Source organism: Peromyscus leucopus, chromosome 12 (genome assembly GCF_004664715.2).
Source record: "Peromyscus leucopus breed LL Stock chromosome 12, UCI_PerLeu_2.1, whole genome shotgun sequence".
Classification (NCBI taxonomy): domain Eukaryota; kingdom Metazoa; phylum Chordata; class Mammalia; order Rodentia; family Cricetidae; genus Peromyscus; species Peromyscus leucopus.
Window position 1 is genome coordinate 8913493 of NC_051073.1, and position 20223 is coordinate 8933715.

The 20223-nt window shown below is 46.4% G+C and overlaps 1 protein-coding gene across 1 annotated transcript in view; it reads left to right on the plus strand.

Annotated features, from left to right (window-relative positions):
* Window positions 1-20223, plus strand: part of Tiam1 (TIAM Rac1 associated GEF 1) — a 379222-nt gene that overhangs the window by 272402 nt on the left and 86597 nt on the right. Inside the window, 3 exon segments of the mRNA XM_037209650.1 lie at window positions 4204-4376; window positions 14872-15096; window positions 17351-17536. Coding sequence (XP_037065545.1) covers window positions 4204-4376; window positions 14872-15096; window positions 17351-17536 — 584 coding nt within the window.

The window sequence follows — 20223 nt, forward strand, 5'->3', positions numbered from 1 at the left end:
TCACCAAAAGCCCACCCCAGCGTGGGTGTCAGCTCCTGAGGGCCAGAGCTCTGCTGCTTCCTGCCCAGCTTGTAGGGAGCTGAACAGGCAGGGGAGGTTCTCTTCCCAGGTAGCTCAGTGGCCCTGGGCCCCTTCGGGTAGCGCAGCCAGTCTCCGCTTCTTCAGACAGCTCAACCTCTTGCACGGGACCCTGCTTGTCTGAGAGTCTCAGTGGTGTTTGCTATTTATGTACGTTTGGGGAGGAAAGGACCTAGTGCATCTGGTCAGTTTCAGGGACTTCCGGGAGGTTTGTTGTTTACTTGCTGAGTTTCCAGAAGCTTCCTTGAAGGATGGCAGTTTCCATCCCGCTCAAGAACACACTGAGACTTAACCAGCTTCCTGGCAAGATACAGTGTTTTCCCCCTCGGAGGAAAGTGCTCCCCCAGCATACGCCTTCATTCATGTTATTAATTGCTGCGGAGTACTTGAAAGCTTGACATGAAGACCACCTGCATCCCAGTTGCTATGATGCTTTCTGTGTTGTGCTTCCTGCTTAGTGAACCATAAAGGTCCTTTTTCAGCAGGCTTGGACAGCCATGACACAGGACCACACACCAGAGGTCTCCAACAACAGAACTTTCTCGTCTCACAGCTGGCAGCCTGAAGTAGAGGTGCTGACTGGGTTGGCTTCCTTTGAGGCCTTACGCCTTGATGTGGCAGTGGCTGTCTGCTTTGGGTCTCAGCACGTGTTCTTCCTTCAATAATGGCTGTGTCCAGTGTCCGTTTGATAGGACACAAGTCGTTAGATTAAAGGGACACTCATACGATCATCCTTTACCCTTAACTGCCCCTTTAAAAACCGTGTTTCCAAATATGGCCCCATCTGAAGAATGAGGGTTAGGACTTAGTGTGGAGATGTAGGGGGATGATTTTACTCGTGAGAAGGCCCTGGATTTGTGGCTTAACCAAGCATCCGAGACTCCTCTTACCTCATGTTGAGAACAGCACTTCTTGGTATAGAATGAAAATCATGAGGTGACTCTTTTTACTTGGGCCATAGCAGAGGTGGCTGTTTTGTTTGTGCCTTTTCCTCAGAGAATAAGTGAGACAGGAAGTCATGGCATGGGCATCGGCAGCCCACGAGAGGAGGGAGCCATCAGATTGTCCCAGTGACCCAGATCTGGGCGACACAGCTTGGCCGAGCCACCAAGCCCTGCACATCTGAATCCTGACAGGTTCCTGTCTTCTGTTGACACACTCAGAGCTTTGCTCTTTCCACTCAGAAGCTGCTGACGTTTTTCTTAGCAGCCCTTGGCTGTTGGGTTAGGAGAAAACCACACCTGGGAACTCTGGGGTAGAAGAAAAGACCTCTTTTCAAAGACTTCTAGAATTAGTCTCTGGAGTGATGCCGTCCACAGCCTACTAACCTAAAGGTCAAGTTCAAGTGAAGATCAGGACAGGCAGACTGTTATCAGAGTGTGAGGTTCTTGGATTTGTTTCTTCATGTTAGTCTTACAAATGCAACGAGTTGGAAATGAATAAAGTCCAATTTCAGTCACCTACATTTTATTCTAATGTGTGAGCCACTTTAGTCCATGGAAATGAGAGATGACCAGTGATCTTCCTTTTTGGATTTTCCTCAGAAACCTTGAAGTCTTCAGAATCTTAGGGATTATGAAAAGAACAGAATTGAGACAGGAGAGTTGGTAGCATATATTTCAATTTATATATATAGACTTTGTTTCGTGTTTTTTTTTTTTTTTTTTTTTTTTTTGATTTTCGAGACAGGGTTTCTCTGTGTAGCTTTACACCTTTCCTAAAACTCACTCTGTAGCCCAGGCTGGCCTCGAACTCACAGAGATCCGCCTACCTCTGCCTCCCAAGTGCTGGGATTAAAGGCGTGCGCCACCACTGCCCAGATTATATATAGATTTTGGTTTAACTATAGCTAATGGCAGGCTCCTATCAAAATTGCCATTTTCAAGTAATATTTAATGATATAGCAAATGCTTAAGGAATTAAGTATAAAGAAGACTTCGTAATTATATATGGTATTTTTTTTCAACTGTTACGTATATATTTGGGCACAGTGCTAGTGGCAGTCGGAGAACTTTATGGAGTTGTTTCTCTCCTTTTATCTTTCTGTGTGTTCCGGGGATTGAACCTAGTTCACTGTGTTTGTATGTTTAAAGATGTAACCCTCTGAGCCACCTCACTGGCCTCTTAAAAAAAACTGTGTGTGTGTGTGTGTGTGTGTGTGTGTGTGTGTGTGTGTGTGTGAGAGAGAGAGAGAGAGAGAGAGAGAGAGAGAGAGAGAGAATGAGAGAGAATGAGAGAGAGAGAAGAGAGAGAGAGAGAGAGAGAGAGAGAGAGAATGAGAGAGAATGAGAGAATGAGAGAATATTACCCAGATTGCCTTTGCTTGAGATGGTGCTGTCAGCAGGGTTACATGGTGCCGTGAAATGGTACAGGGAGGGGAGTTGACTTTTAACCAGTGTGCCTTTTCCAGCGGTGTGCCTATGGAAATGGCTTTTCTTCTTTCTCTATCACATGTGGCCAATTTTCCTGTATAGATTCCTGTTGTACCCAAGTGCATTGTGCTTTCAAGGGTGTTGTAATTCCTATAAGGTTTGGTTTGGTCTTGGAATAAGGAGATGGCTGAAATGAACCAAATAGTTTGTATGGAAGTTGGGGATGAGTGCTGTAGTCGTCCGGCCCAGAGTCGTGGACCAGTTGAGGATTTGATATGTGTTAAGTTCTGTAGTTGTCCAGCCCAGAGCCATGGACCAGTTGAGGATTTGATATGTGTTAAGTTCTGTAGTTGTCCAGCCCAGAGCCGTGGACCAGTTGAGGATTTAGTATGTGTTAAGTTCTGTAGTTGTCCAGCCCAGAGCCGTGGACCAGTTGAGAGTATGTGTTCAGTTAGGACTTGCTATTTTAGTGAGCTTCGAGTTCTAGCAGTGAAGATGCTGCTTTACAAACTTACCAAGTGTTTCTATTGCTGCCATCTCCCTGTTTCACGGTCCAGTTAAAAGATGGGCCAAGGTCCTGGCTTCCCTAAGACCTTCCTGGGAGCGCCATACACTTCCTGTTACAGAAAGTACAAGGCCATCGTTTTATTCTAGGGGAAAAAAAAAAATAAAGATTGTATCTGAGGTCAGAAATGCATCTTTTCTATAAACCAGTACTACTGTTTTCTCCAAGGACCTAGATCCAAAAATAAAAAATATATATTTTGGGTTTCCTGGCTGCATATCACAGGAGGCTGTTGAGGAGTAAGCTCCAAGGGAAGTGTCTGCCTTCACATCCTGATAGTGCTACCCTGGGGGAGGCTATAGAGCTGTATTTATAGTCACCACTGGACTTGGGTGACCCCAAAGTCTGTATCGTTTGAGGGCAAAGACAGGATCCCTAGCTGGCTTGGAACTCTGTATGTAAACTAGGCTAGCCTGAAACTGACAGAGATCCCCCTGCCTCTGCCTCCCGAGTGCTGAGATTATAGGTGTGTTGTAGCAGGCTTTCTCATACCACCAGATCATGACTGGAGACGTATTCATTAGGAATGTTCGGCCTTAGCTTAGGCTCATTTCTAGCCAGCTCTTCTAACTTAATTTAACCTGTTTCTCTTCATCTCCATTTTGCCTTGGGGCTTTTTGCTCTTCTTTCCTTCTGTATGTCCTACTTTCCTGCTTCCTCCTGTCTGTCTGACTGGCAGCTGCCTGGTTGGCTGGCCCCTGGTGTCTCCCTCTCTTTCTCTCTAGATTCTCCCTCTTCTTACTCTCTCTGCCCATCAACCCCACCTATCCTCTTTTGCTTTGCTATTGGCCGTTCAGCTTTTTACTGGACCGACCAGGTACCTTAGGCAGGCCGGGGAAACAGCAACACATCTTTACATAGTCAAACAGCTACTCTATTTCATAGCAGTGTATGCCCGCACACCCGCCTACAAGGATGCTTACAAGAAAACGTTCTGACACAGAGAGTAGGACTCTAAGACCTTGAAGAATCTCTTTGCTAGTTGGGATGCTATAACTCAAGATCTTTATTTTTCCATACGTCCATCAAAGACCTGATTGCAAGCAACACCCTGTTTTCTTTACCCTGTGGGCTCCCGCACACTCTAATGTCCAGCCCTGTCCTGATCTCGTGTCAGTTTCTCTTAGATGTCTGTCATTGGCCCTGCACTAAATACTCACACAGACCCTGTTCTGTCTCCCTCCTCAGGTTGCACACTCTTTTTCTATGAGAGTGACGGCAGGTCTGGGATAGACCACAACAGTGTCCCCAAGCACGCTGTCTGGGTGGAGAACAGCATTGTGCAGGCTGTGCCTGAGCACCCCAAGAAGGACTTCGTCTTCTGCCTCAGCAACTCCCTGGGTGACGCCTTCCTCTTTCAGGTTTGTGGGGTGCTTTCATGGCACAGGGAGCCTTCCTGTCTCGCCCAGGTACCCTGCCCTCCCCTTTAAAATGCTGGTGAGATTTTTTTCACGCTAGAGACAAAAGTGATAAATGACAAGATAAATACCGGCAATGAATTGCAGAAATGAGAGACCTCAGGTAAAGTTTGAATGTGAGGACCAAGGAAAACTGTGCTTTGGGTTGGAGAAACCTGCTGTGTTTGATGTGAACTGATGGGTTTCTTGGTGTGGCTTCAGAAGCATCGTACGGCACTCAGAATAGGATCATGAGTTCCTTAATTTAGGTGTGATTTGAGCTGTCAAAATTTTTATCATAATATGTTCTCTGCTAATATTAATCATAAGGTAAAATAATTACAGCCCAGAAAGGACTGGTTGTCCCTAAATCGTTTCTATTTCTCTGCTTACCAGAACTTTCTCTCAAGCATTCTTGAAGTCTGACTATTAAATTGTTCTACAAAAATACTTCTCGGCTTCAAGGTTAACATTTCCTTTTATAGTGAATCCTTTCAGTTTGCAAGAACTTTCGGTGCTTTTGATGAGGAAGGTTCCCCTCATTTATTCCATTAATGTGATGAAGGCCACAGAGAAAGCTGAATGCACAAAATGGAAATGAAACATTCAGTGAGCTGTCACGAGATAAATATGCAGTCACCACTCAGGGCAAGATACAGGAGTTTGAGGCACTCCATAGCTACCGGACACCCACGTGTACACATCAGCCTGCTTATCAAATAGAATGAATATGCCTTTTGTCATCCAAGCCAACACACTTGTTTATCTGAGAGTCACTGGATTTATCATTGATTGATTGACTGATTATTGATTGATTAATTGATTGAGAAAGGTTGCTGACGGGGAATCGTGGGCATGAGTAGTGGCAGCTCAGTTTTTACTTCTTTGTGTGTGGGATTGGGAGAACGGTGTGGAGGTCAGAGGACAACTTGCAGAAGTCAGTTCTCTCCCCCACCATGTGGGTTCTGGGGATCAAACTCAGGTCATCAGACTTTGTGGCAGGTGTCCTTACTTCCAAAGCTATCCTGCCCGTCCTTCATTGGTGAGGGATAGTTTTTCTGGGTATAGTATTCTTGATTGACAGCCTTATGCCATGTATTGAAAAATGTTATCCCGCTGCCTCCGTAGCTTCAAAGAGAAGCCCACTGTCATTCTTATAACTGAGATGGATTTTTGTGATGATTTACTTGCCTTTTGTGTTTGTGTAGCTTATAATGTGATTTGGAGTCAGTGACTGAATTTATTCTGCCTGAAATTCCGTGTGTTTCTTGTGTGTGTAGATTCGTGTGCAGCAGCAAGCACTGTTAACCTCTGAGCCATCTGTCAGCCCCTTATAGGAGATTAAAAACGAAAATTGATTTCTTGATTAGTGCTCCCTGTTTATATTACAGCTGAGCAAATTCAGAGGATTCACTCTAAAAAGCGATGTTAACTTGGAAGCGAGGAAGTATTTTCTAACTCGGTCGTCAAGGGTCTGGGGATGAGTCTCGGTTGGTAGACTGTTTGCAGAGTGTGCAAGAGGTCCAAGTTCAGTCTCCAGCACTGCCACCCACACTTTAAAAAAAATAAAATGATACAATAGTCAGACTTTAATGTTACTATTATAGTTGCTTCTTTATAAACGGTGTCCTTTATTTAATATCTGTCCAGCATAACTGATTTAAAGTCTGTTGCTGTTTTGAGAGTGCTTCACAGTATGGGTCCCTCAGTAGATGACGTTTGGATTTGTTGATTGGACTGTTCACCGCACTTGGGAAGCTGGAGCTTAGACAGGCAGGAGCGGCCGCCAGGTTCAGTCGGTGAGAAGCAGGGCTGAGCTAGCCCATGCTCCTCTTTTCCCACACCCCCCTGTTGTCCGAGTGTATACCATTTGTTCCATCGGTGTGACCGCTGATCCTAAGAAGGGTATGGGCTGGGAGCAGTGGTGACTATAAAGTGGCCATCCCCTTCAGGCCTTAACAGTTAAGCCGTTCCTTGGGAACTTAGGCCAGCGGTAGCCTGGGTTGGGTCATCTTGCCTCCCCACACACGTCAGGTGATAATCTGATCGACAGGAAGGGAGACCTGCTGTCATTTCCCGTACACACCTCTGGTGTGAATTCATGTTGAAAGGACTTGCGTGGCCGTAATTGCTAGTGGAATATACCCAGTAAGTCACATTCTGTAAAATGCTTTTTGTAGCCGCATAAGACCGTATTCATGGAAACCTCTGTCTTCTTGTTATGGGGAACTTTTTTATGCTACTTATGTGGGATAAAGGACAAAATGAACCTTTTCAGAGGAAATTACTGTTGTTTGGGACCCATGAAGGCATTTTCTGCCGTCTACTTATTGTAATCCACATAACTCCAGAGGGGCCGAATTTGAAAGAAACCTGTGTGTGCAGGGGTGAGGTTAAAGCGAGGGAGATCAGCCGTGATTATGGGAATAATTTGTAGGTTATTTCAGCCCCAGGGCTCAATTCAGGGCACACTATTTGCAGAGCCTGTGTGCCGATGATTCTACCCGGTTGCCCAGATTCCAGCACATCCGCCCTGGAGAAGAGATTCATGTTACTCACAGAAGTAGAAAAGGGGGTTTTGTGTGCAGAGTGGGGGCGAGGGTGAGGGAGCATGTTGGAGCAGCTGATCTAGAAGGAGTGTTATGTGTCTGCAGAGTGTGGCTGCAGCTCCTGCCCTTAACTATGTTTGTTAGAGCTCTCTCCTCCGACCCGATGTCAGAGACACCACCAGCCCCTCACCAAGTCCAGTTTCCTCCCTGGCTTTCAGTCATGGATTCCTAGAGGATGCCACAGTTCCAGACAACCCAGCCACTCACAGGAAACATCCCAACATGGGTTTCCCTGTACCAAATGCCTAGGGAGCGTAGCTACCAGACAGGACAAGAGAGGTGGCCGCTTGATGGAGCAGGAAGTCGTGTGCAGCTGGACATGTAGAGGAGGGAAGGAAAGATGGACCTGAGCAGAGGAGTACCTTTTCTGGCTGTGTTTTTCTCTCCTTTTGAAGACTATTTTCACTAGGCTACTTTATGCATATTTTTAAACACTCATAAAAAGAAATAGTACTCTGTGCTTATTAAAAGGAGGCTTGAAAAAAAAAACAAACAAAACACAGCATCTGCATCATTCTCTTGAGGCACAGATTAAATGTTGATTAGCCTGGTCGAGTGTCCGGCAGACAGTAAAGTCTCAGTTGCCATCAGGAACATTTCAACTTTAGTAAGAAACAGAAGGAAGAAAGCGTTCTGTGCTTTTCCTAACCATTGCATTATAGACCTTGAATGTGGCTTCACTGTGAATAAGGAGAGGTTTTGAGTTTCACCGGTCTCTGGGGACCCTACTGCCAGGTGTCTGACGTTAGGAAGGTCACGAAGGTCACAGACAAATGCCCAGGACTAGAGTAGCAGGCTGAGAAAATGCAGCGAGTAGACTCTGGAGAAGACCCAAGAGGGGATTTAGCAGCCCAGTACCTGGCCTGAAGTCAGCTTTCCTCCCGCTGGGCATCATGTCTGAAAGGGAGGGCCACTTCTCCTCTTTGGGCTAAATGTCCAAGGCTCTTGAGCCATCCCCCTGTCATTTGTAGATTTGGTCCTCCTTGTGCCTCCTGTCCTCATGTGGTCAGCCCTGTGCACCCAGCACTGGGGTTTTCCTCTCCCACAACATTGTGTCTTTAAATCATACCATCAACTTCTTCTGAGTTTGTGGTACCCTAACAACCCCCACCCCCAGCATCTACTCTTATCCCGTAGACTTCCCCATTTATTTGGTAGACTTTCCCCCCAAACCTAAACACAGAACTTGAATTTCTTTGAAATATCTTTGTCTTTGTGGGGTTTTGCCCTTGAAGTGAGTTCGTTGATATCATGAGTTCGCTGATATCATGGTGGATCCTTATATCACCTTCTTTGGTTGTCTAGGTAAGACAAGCTACATCTCAGGTCTTTCTTTCCTTTGGCAGTTCGTGTGTTGACCTGGTCTGTAACGAAGTCCCGTTTCCCCAACATGGTGGATCGTATCCCTGCTCTCAGGCTGTATCGTAGAAAGTTTGTCATAGTCAACCTCAACTCCTGCTAGGAGGTGAAGGGAGCGTGGGTGTGTGCGAACAGGCTTGAGCAGGAGTGTGCACCGCCGTTATTTGACAGCCCGCTCTTGTGTTAAGGAAGCTGATTTCAGGAGAGCAGGCGTTAACTCGCACAACAAGAACACTGATGCATTCAGGAGGCCCTGCCTCTGACCCTGGGGCCTCCACTAGACACAGTTACTTTGGGGGCCAGTCTTAGCCTGAGGTTTTGCAGGGAACCATACATATTCTAGCCACAGCAGGGACACTAAGACCCTCAAGGGAAGCACTTTAAAGTATGGGGCCTCCTGAGGTATAGGGCTGGGGCAGACCCCACTGCCCCTGATGGAGGGTATGGTGTTACAGTGCAAAGTGATATGCAGGGCCAGAAATGAGTGTCTTGGCATACCCTTCTGTGAATGTGTCAGAGGTTTCCCTGTGTTAAAAGTACAGTACAGACAATTGGCAGCCTGCTTTCCATTGCCATAAAAAAGACCCAACACGGACTACTTCTGGAAGAGGAAGGGGGAGGGTTGTTTAAGTCTACCCCGAGCTAGTTCAGTGGTTTGGACTTCTGACAAGGGCACACACCTCCTTCCTCGTCTCCTTTCTTCCCACCTCCCTGCTCCTCTTTCCGCTGTAACAGACACTGATGTTGGTGTCCAGCGTGTGGTCCTCTGGCTTTTCTGAGGATGCCGTAGGTTTAAGGGAAGCCTCTGAGTCTGTGTACTTGCCTCTCTGTTCTCTGACTTTCCCGCCGGAGGCTTGCATCCCATACCTGGAGATCACGCTCTGCTCCTACTTAATTTCTACTTAATCACGAGACACCTTAACCTGCCCGGTCATCATCTGCGTGTGCTCAGTTACTCTCACAGCCTGGACAGACGCCAGTCCTTCTGCGGAGGGACCTCAGTGGACAGTGTTTGTAGGCATTTTCTCAGGGGTCTGCTCAGCTTTACCAGTGATGTGTCCTGTGCTTCTAATTCACGGGGCTGGTATCCATGCACTTCCTCGTTCACAGCCAGCAGCTCTTGCTTCTCTGGTGCCTAAGCTTCCTGGACTCAACTCCCCGCTTCTATAAAAATGACCTTCAGTTGGAGACAGGAAGAGAGTGAGTGTGTGCACAGTCGTCTAACCTCCAGTGTGGGAGTAGAGTCTCCATGTTAAGTTCCCTTTGCCGATATTAGACATGTATACTTAATTAACTAAATTTGGATTAATCAAACTCTCTGATATGATGAATGCAACCAAGAGGAGCAGACCTTTGAAGTCACACAGTACTCTCATCTCATCTAGCCTCTTAAGAGATGGACACTTCCATTCCTTCTCTTTGGTTCTTTGAAAATTGAAAATAGAAGTTTAATGGTTCGTAGGCTGATTCTTGAGTCTTTCTCAACTCAGCTTCCTCCGAGTCTCAGTTCCTCAGGCCTGGCGCTGGTTCTCCAGGATCTCTCCAGTTTGAAATGAGCCTGCCTTTCTCTCCTGCCGCTCACGTAAACCACTGATTATCCGAAATCACCGAGGGTCCTCCGTGCACTGGGTAATTGACGCTGGATCTATTTAAATACATAATGAAGCCCCGAGCCTCATCATATCTCCGCACACAGAGGGGCTCTTATGCAAATACATTTTTTTTTCTGATTATCTGTTGGCAAGACCTCCTCTTTTTCCTCCTCACTGAACTTCATATAGTATTTATAGCATCCCCAGAAGGCAGAGGAAGAATCACAAAACCATTCTCTCTACCTGTCCACTGCCATTTGTGTGATGGATGGGGATGCCTAGTGAGGGTGGGCCAGGGCATATGGGTGGGTGTGGGTGGTCTCTCCTTCTGCCTTTGTGGCCACTGGGCTCTGACGATGAGCGCTTTCTTTGATTATATCTCTGACTACATTTGCCTGCCGTGAGGAGGCGGTACAGGCTAATGGGCTGAGCAGCTTTTCCAAGTGTCAAGAGTTTTAGTCTGGCGAGAGGCCTTCCTGGGCCCCGCTGCATTAAGTTAGCAGTCTGCTGAGGTCACGTCAGAACTCGGGAGCCTGTGAACTGATGGACTGTGTCAGGACTTTTCTCCACGGAAGTGAGCACACAGGTTTCCCACCCTCATCAACACAGGGCTCCCTCCTGCCGCCGCCAAAGGACCGGCTGGGCTCCAGAGCTCATTTAGTGAATTGTTTTGCTCAGGAATGGGTTTGGTTTAGTGATCGAGAATGGCAGGGAGGGACTGCTGTTTTATTTAGACAGGACAGCAGGAGCGAAAATTCTCACTGATGGAAATGCCTTCAGCCACTGAGAGGCTTCCAGAGTCAGATGGCTGAGACACGCTTGGTGGTTACAGGGGCCGATGGCTACATTTTTCATAAAGCTATCACCACACGTTTCTCCAGCTCTGGAGGACTGGCATTTCCCCCTCTCCTGGTTGCAATTGATTTATTGATTTATTTTTGATGTGTGTACCAGTGATTATGTGTGTGTTTAAACCTAGGGACAGCCTTCCACTCTTTTTTTCTTCTTCTTTTTTGAGACAGGGTCTTTCATTGGCCAGGAGCTCTCTGATTAGGATAGGCTAGCCTGGCCATCACTCTCCGATTCTCCTCTGTCCCTCTCTCAGCCCTGGGGTTACAAGTGTGCACTTTCACACTCAGCTTTTTCAGTGGGTGCTGGGGCTCAAACTCAGACCCTGTGTGCAAGCACTTGGCCAGCCGTGCCCATCCCTAGCTCCCTTTTCACCTCTAAAATATTCTTTTCTTTTTGGTTATCATATAATGCACATAAAATGGCTCCATCTGAACCCAAGGATGTGGGTGCCCAGTCCCATAGCATCACACACATTCACATTGCTATGCCGTGTTGCTTTTGTCTGCTTCCAGAACAATTTCTCCTCTTGGCTACACCAGAATTCTGTACCTATCATATAACTTTCCATTGGTCCCAGCTCCATCTCAGCCTGTGGCAGTCACCATCTGCTGGCCTTTAGAAGAAGTTCCAAGACTGATGACATTTAGTTTAGTGTCTTAGTGTTTTATTGCTGTGAAGAGACACCATGACCATGGCAACTCTTATTACAAAAACGTTTAAGTGGCGTGGCTCGCTTACGGTTTCAGAGGTTCAGTCCATTGTCATCGTGGTGTGGAGCATGGCGGCATGCAGGCAGACATGGTGCTTGAGGAGTAGCTGGGAGTTCTACATTTGCAGGCAACAGGAAGTCAACTAAGACAGTGGGCAGTATCCTGAGCATAGGGAACCTCAGAACCAAAACCACAGTGACACACTTCCTCCAACAAGGCCATGCCCACTCCAACAAAGCCAGAACCTCCTACTATTGCCACCCCCTGTGAGATTTTGGGGACAATTACAAACTACCATAATTTCAACTGATATCAGCTCCATTTATTTGTTTGTGTGCTGAGAATCAAATCCAGAGCCTTGGGAGTGCTGGGTAAATACTATTAAGCTTAAACCCCGTCTCCCTGCTTCCCACTTCTTGGAAGAGAGAAGGGACAGCCTGGCCCTTGGCTGAGTTGGGCTGAGGTCCTCATAGGAGGGAAGCACAAGTGAGTTCCCCTCTCTTTAACTCCGTTCCCGGGAGTTCTGACGCCCTCTACTGGCCGCCTCTAGGGCTGCACACATATGGTACACAAACACAGGCAGGCAAAACACACATATAAAATAAAAATAAATTGTTTAAAAAATGCTTCAGTGTGCGTATGTGCGTGTGCATGTGCGTGTGTTCTGGTACATTAATTTTGCTGGACATATAAGCATATTTAGTTAGTTCTATACCGTGAGTTCAGTTAGTGGGCCACAAGGCATTCATATACCCAACTTCAGTCAGTTGTACTTAACTGCTTTCTGAAGCATTTATCCTCATTCTGAGTGCACAGAAACTGCCTAGGGCTTCAAACATTTGCCATCACTAGAGTTACTGTTTTATTTTATTTTTTTCCAGAAAAATAATCCTTATTATTACTTTTCCGTGTAAGTTGGTTCTTTTTCTAGCAAAAGTAAATATGTACCCAGGCTGGGTGGCTCACACTCAGGAGGCTGAGGATAAAAGATCAAGAGTTTGGGCCACCTAGGCAGTCCAAACCTCCCTCTAAGACTCAGGTAAACAAGTAAAACCAGGAAAAATAACCCAGCGACGAAACAGCCTCCCCTGAGAGGTCTAGGGGTCAGACACCACATCACCCTGGCAGCAAGGCTTGGTGGTCTCATTGTCTGTGGGAGGAGCTTGAACTCTGTGTTTTTTTTTTTTAAGGGGGAAGTTGTAAGATAAGGACCTGGAAAAGGAATACTTCGAAAGTGGATTTGCGCGTTCGTATACAGTCACATACACACACACACACAGACACACACAGACACACACACACACACACAGGCAACTCCTTCCAGATTTTTCCACACTCTGAGTTTACCTGTGGCTTTAATGTCTTTACCTCATCTTCTTCTCCTCCTCCTCCTCAGTCCACACCAGTCAATCCCATTTGCTTGCCGGTCTGCTTCTGTTCCGTTATGAGCATGTCTAGATGACTGCATCCTTACCACTGACAATGTGTCTCTCTCTATAAACACAGCCGCTGTCAGGTCTTTTAATTTTGTGAGCTAGTTTTCTTGCAAGACAACATTTTTAATATTGGATGCCATTTCTTTGGATGAATACAAAACTCCCAGATTCAGAAGGATTACTGATGGCTTCAGTGGTCCTTAGACTAAAATTTCCATTCTTAGCTACCAATATGCTGGGGTTGGGGGAGGGTCCTGTTACAAGATTTTTGTGTTGGTCCTGTTAAAAGAATTTTGTTTATAAGCCAACCCACTCGTGAGGTAGAAATAGAGGTTAGTGCCTCAGAGGAAAAAAAGATGACAGCAGCCACCGTAGTGCTACTAAGAAATGGCTGAGTCAATCATTTCTTCGGCTGAGCTGACGCCTTCGCCTATACTGAATTCTTTGGGCTTATGGGAACACCTAGAAAAATCTAGCATCTCTACATTTACAAATATTTCCTACTTGATATCCTAGTTAAAAAAACATAGTGTTTTTATTCTTTGAGGTTTTTTTTTTTTTTTTTTTTTTGTTGTTTGTTTTTTGGGTTTTTTGAGACAGGGTTTCTCTGTGTAGTTTGGTGCCTGTCCTAGATCTCGCTCTGTAGCCCAGAGCTGGCCTTGAACTCAGAGATCCTCCTGGCTCTGCCTCCTGAGTGCTGGGATCAAAGGCGTGCGCCACCACTGCCCTGCCTCCTTGAGAATTTTATATAATCTATTTTATTATATTTTCCCCTTCGCCAATTCCTCCCAGATCCTCCCCATCTCCCTCCTCACCCATTCCCCTCTCTGTCTTTCCCCTCCCCCCTCTTGCTCTTCCTGTCCCTCTCAATGTTTATTTATTTAATTGTTTGGGTTTTTTTTCAAGACAGGGTTTCTCTGTGTCACCCTGGCTGTCCTCTATAGAATTTGCTCCGTAGACCAGGCTAGACCAGGCTGTCCTCGAACTCACGGAGATCCGCCTGTTTCTGCCTCCTGAGTGCTGGGATTAAAGGCGTGTCCACCACCGCCTGCCTCTCTGGATCTTTTAACCCAGTTTGTATTGGAGAGCACTCCTTGGTGTGGGGCCTGCCTACCCTGGAGCATGGCTGACACACCAGGCGTCACACCATTAAAGCAAACGGACTCCCCTCTCCCGGCAGCAACCAAACGACAATAGCTCTCCAGCTAACCTTGGGACTTGTGCCCACCCCCCCCTTTTCGTGTTGGGGTTTGATCTGGCTGGAGCTTGTGCAGATCTTGTGAGTTTCTAATGATTTTGCATATAATAATTTTGCATGAGTTTTTGCCCCTAAACTTGGCCCCTTTTGCCTTCTAGAGCATCTTTGTCTCATACTACCCCCACGGGGAGGGTACCTGTCCATGTGGAGGGTACCTGTCCTTTGGTGTGCGTCACATAGCATGATCTTAGTGCTCTTCTTAAACAAACTCTTGGTAGTTTGAGGCTGGCTGCTGGGCTCTTGCTACTATTCTTGGAGTTCCCTAAGGCAGCATCGATCCTGGTTGCCTTGAAATGCTCCCCCCAACCCTAGTTTTTATATATAGCTGCTTAAAACTGGGATAAATTCTTTAGAAGTATCATTTAAGCAAGAGAATTTCCTAGGTACTTTGGGTAACATGCGGCTTCTTTGAGGGTACCACTTGAGGGGTTGAGGGTGGGGCTGACCTTCTTTGGTGGATTTCTAGAAGGGGTAAGTCAAGGTACTGTGTGTGTGTGTGTGTGTGTGTGTGTGTGTGTGTGTGTGTGTGTGTGTGTGCAGACCTGACACCTTGCCTCAGAGACACTGCTTCCCTGAACACACACTGTTAGTCTCTGTCATCTTCTAAAAAGTGGCTCTTTCTCCCTGCACCCTCCTCGTGTAGACCACCAGCCAGACAGAGCTGGAAAACTGGATCACCGCCATCCACTCTGCCTGTGCAGCTGCCGTCGCCAGACACCACCACAAGGAAGACACGCTCCGCCTCCTCAAGTCAGAGATCAAGAAGCTGGAGCAGAAGATCGACATGGATGAGAAGATGAAGAAGATGGGTGAGATGCAGCTGTCCTCGGTCACCGACTCGAAGAAGAAGAAGACCATATTAGACCAGGTGACTCCTCCTCCGCGCTCGGAGCCGGGAGATTCGTTAGGGCTTTCCTGCTTTTCCGCTGTCTCGGATTCTTGAAAGATCTTTTCACTATGGCAGCAGCCTGTCACCCAGACTGTTCAACTCTTTGTTGTGACTGTCGGCTTCCTCGTCCTTTGTTCAGAGTTGATTGTTATGAGCTAAAGGGAACAGTATGACATTGAAGGGAAGGCAGAAATCAGGGAGAGGAGCCTTCCAGCTCCTACTAATCCTTGTGATTCTAGGAGAATCTGTGTATTTGAAAATCTATGATTTTTTCTTCCCCACCTTATCATGGAGTTAGGCTATGAGGAGAATTCATTCTTGATTCCTCAATAAACCTAGATTAGGATTCCTAAATTAAAAAAAAAAAAGTGTTTTAAAAAGTCCATACAGCTGTCCCTCTCTACCCATTGTGAATTGGTTTCAAGACCCCCCACAGAAACCCAAATCTGGGTATGCCCCAGTCCCTGACATAAAATGGCGTAGCGTGCGTCCATAACCTACACACATCCTCTCATGCATTTTAATTCATCCCTAGATCATGTATGATACTGAATAGATATAAATGTTATGTCAATAATTGTGCTATAGTGTTTAAGAAGTCATGACAAGAAGAAAGTTTGTCCACAGTCACTACAGCTACAGGATGCACAGGGCCCCTTTGCTCTGTTCTTTGTGTGATCGGCCACTGCAGTTTTTAAATTCAGGCAAATTCACATGACAAAAAACCACGTAAAGGGAGCAGCAGTTTAGCTGCAGTCAATACGTTGCAATGGTAGGTGGGCACTTTCTTCATCTCCTTCTAAGAGGAACCCAGCTCCTGTTAAGTGTTTGGGCCTCTCTGTCCCTGCATCCTGTCTTGAATGGTTTGTCTCTTTGGGATGCGCCACTAGGATGCAATTGCTTAGTATGTGACCCTTGTGCCTGCCTCCTTCATGTCGCATAGCTTTTTGGAGTTGGATTTGCAGCAGAGCTTACACTCAGGACTGTCACCTCTTTGGGGGCCGTTCTTTCTTCCATTGCACACGTGTAGCACTGTTTATCCATCTCTCCTTTGATGGGCGTTTGAGCCATGAGCAGCTTCTTGGCCGCTTTGAACACTGCCGTCATGAGCATGTGTCTTCACACTGATTTTAATCAAGATTAAAAAGGGAGATATCACCAGGGACCTCTCTCTCAGCTTTCACTTTGTCTGTTTTAAAGATTTAATTTTACGTATATAGGTGTCACCTGGTGTGTGTCTGCACATCACGTCCGTTCATGATGTCCACAGAAGCCAGAAGAGGGCATCAGCACCACTAGAAATGAAGTGTTGTGTGGGTGCTGGGAACAGAACCCAGGGCCTCTATAAGAGCAGCCAATGCTCTCAATGACTGGGCCATCTCTCTAGTCCCATGAGCTTTCACTCCATGCCAGGACATTATTCTTGAACGTACTCTCTCTCCTATGATCTTATTCAAATGTCACATCAGTCGCCAGAAGATATTTTGCCGCTGTGAGTGACAAGGACATGTGTGGACACTAGTTTTGGGTGGAACTCTGTACCCCAGTACCTGGATCTCCACCATTGACAGTTTCCTATCTCCACCCTTTCTTTATACCATCCCCTTTTCCTAAAGCTTTTGGTTTGTTTGCTTTTGACCTGTAATTGGCCTTACTTTTCTTTTTTGTTTTTCGAGACAGGGTTTCTCTGTGTAACAGCCCTGGCTATCCTAGAACTCACTTTTGTAGACCAGGCTGGCCTCGAACTCACAGAGATCCGCCTGCCTCTGCCTCCTGAGTGGTAGGATTAAAGGCATATGTCACTTCCACCTGGCAGCCTTACTTTTCTTAGTAAAAGTCCTCTCTTAGTTGACATGAGAGTTCCTTAGTACTGGAGATCCCTACATTTTAATTCTTTCTGTCTGTCTTAGGTTTGTGGTCAGACTGACATACTAAACATGCTCCCCCACCTCACAAAAATCTCTGTGAAATCTATGCTAACAGGGCACTAATAACTAACAATGTGTTTTATGTTTATGATGCTGAGTTTATGGTTATAGCTCTTTGCAAAGAAGAAAAAATGCCCCCTAGGAGACCTAGGGGCCCTGTTGTTTACCCTCAAGGATTTAATTAGTACCTTAGCAATAAACAGTTCTGTAAGATTTTTGTGGGAAAAGGTAGCTAACATTTGTTTTCGCCTTTTCTGACCTTTCTCTCTCTCTCTCTCTTTTTTTTTTTCTTTTCACTACTGTAGATCTTTGTTTGGGAGCAGAATCTCGAACAGTTCCAGATGGACCTGTTCCGTTTCCGCTGTTACTTAGCCAGCCTCCAGGGCGGGGAGCTGCCAAACCCCAAAAGGCTACTCGCTTTTGCCAGCCGGCCGACGAAAGTGGCAATGGGCCGCCTTGGGATCTTTTCAGTGTCGTCCTTTCATGCCCTGGTGAGTAGAAGCAGATGCATTTTGGAAAACTACTCATCTTGGTGCTTAATCCTGAACAGGGCTTGACAGAAGTGTCTCCACTGGTCGCTCGCTTTGCTGCCCCGTGCAGATTTCCAAACTGTCTTCACTTGGCAGTTCATGCAAGATAGCATTTGGACCTATGTGGAAATGTAATTCAACCTCTCTGGATAGGGTTAAAACTATGGTACCAAGAAAATGCAAAAGGCACCCTCTCTCCAGCCCCTTCTTCTACCCCAGTCTACCCCCCTCCCCATGGAGTTGGGAATGGAACCCAGGACCTCACACATGCTAAACACTCTACCATTGAGCTACACCCCAGCCACATAGAGGTGTTGTCCTGAGATGTGTTCACTGCAGTGTTTGTGGATAGATGGCATTTTTAGGCAGTTTTGGCATTTGAAACCATTAAGTAACCTTATGTAAATGGTAAATGGAGGGCTTTCTGTCATGCATATAAATCTGTTCTCTGTCATGCATGGATGTATCCTCCCCCTGATCCCACACACCATACATCAAACACAGATCTTTGTGGATTGGAGGTCTCACTTTACTTTATCACAGTTTGATGGCTATAAATACATGACATGTAGAGGAAGGCCACGTTTCCATGGCACATAGCTGGACACCCACCCTAAGAAGGGAGTTTTTGTCTGCCTCCTGGAGCAGCAGAGTGTGTGGTTGTGCTGTGTGTTTACAACCTGTAATCCTGAGGACTTGCTAAATTATGGACTGCTTTATGTACTTTGGGCCCATTTCTGCCAAAAGGAGGAAATCAGTGTACAAGCAACATGTTTTAGCCTATCCATGTTCATACCTTCAGATCTATACCACGCCCGTAACACATTTGCTGTGGAATTAGATGTTAAGTAAGTGTCAGGGTCCTGAGCTGCCTCGGGAAGTGTGAACTGAGTGTTGCCATGCCCCTGCACTGAATTCTGAGTTATAATTCAGTCTGGAGCATTTGTGTTCTTTGTAAATAGATTAGCATCATCATTCAGATAATTAGGGGGAGATTTGCATTTTGAAAGAGGTCTCACTCCAATTTCTAGAGTTTGTTAAAACTGTCTTGTTCTGCTAATTACAGCTCTGCCCCTGGCCTGCTTGCCTACCTCTCTACCTGGCTTTTACAGTTTTGGTTTTCCCTGTAAGTAATAGCTGGGCAAGTGAGAACTCAATTGTGAACCCAGTTTTTTACTTATGGCACGATCTGGGTCTGTTGCTTTGAGACCTGAGCACGAGTTTTTACCTTAGCTAAATCTTTATTTTGTGTGGGGGAAATGAGATAAAAGGTTTCCCTTCACTCCTGTCAGAATGCCCTAATCAAGAGTGTTTACTTATTTATTTCTACTAACAGGCAGGCTCGTCTCAGTGAGACACCACCTGTCCATCTCCAGCATCCACATCCCTCCCCCCATTACTGTCACGTGATAGAACGTGAAGAGATCCAGTTTGCCTCCTACCTCAAACTTGGATGCTTTGATTATTTTCTTACAAGCCACTGAAGCTTATGTTCCTGAAACAGACAAGGAAAAACCATCAAGCTGCTTGTCTATAATTGATCTATGGGCCCCCTGAGTTCCCCTCTCTTAATGTCTGTGATGTACGCGCTCTTTTCATTTGGCGGCAGGTGAGTTAAATCTTCCCTGTCGGAGAAGAGGTTGAGCTGGTGATTCTTGGGGATTTTTGCTGTTATTTGGAAGAATAGTGTTTCATTCCGTGAGTCCGCCCCTCGGTTCCTTTGCTCGGTTTCCTGCTAGCTGCTTCAGTAGTACAAATCATGGTGTCTGTGCATCCTTGCCAATCTGCGCAGGAATGCTTTTATTTTAGACAGAACAAGTTAGGATACTCTATTGGGTATCTGGTTCTGTTTTCTGTATCAGCTTCTGCAGAACATCCCAAGCAGAATTTTAATCTGATTTATTGGATACCTCGCCCCCCACCCCCTGCCCCCCATCTCTCCTTGTCATTTGACCCTAAGGGTCCCCCTCCTCTCCATGGGAGTTGAAGCATTCTTCAATTCCTCCTTTGTCCAGGATATTTGCCCCCTCCTTTTCAGTGGAGGGTGGATGGAAGGAGGAGGTGCTAGGGTACCAGGGCCAGGGGAGGGCTTTGAGCCACAATGGGAGCCCCATTCACTAGGAGATCCCTGTCATGCTGAGTGATTTGCCTTCATTAAGTGGAGGGTCCGTGCTGTACTCTTTGAAGAAAGGTTATCATTGTTCTTGTTTGCTCAGATGAGCTGACCGATAAAGCCATCAGGTGCCCGCCACAGAGGAGGCATTGTGTGGGCCGGTCATTGAGAACCCCAGGAGCTCTTGTCTGGCAGCTCTTCTGCCAGCCTGCTTTCTGTACCCCTCTGGTCATTATTGTCTGGCGTGGGGGCGAGGGGGAGGGTTACCCTTATGGCCCACAAGGCCTGAGCGCTTGAGAATAATGCTCGAGTCTTTGAAGCCGCCTAAGTCAGTCTCTGGGAGTGTGTGTGTACACCGGTTTCTCTTCCCTGTGCTTTTCTCCTCTTCCGAGCTTCTCAGTCTCTGGGAGTGTGTGTGTACACCGGTTTCTCTTCCCTGTGCTTTTCTCCTCCCCCGAGCTTCTCAATGCAAGCGCTACTTTTTAAGTTGCTGCTGCTGCACCATTTCATTTTAAATGTCTTATTTATTTATGTG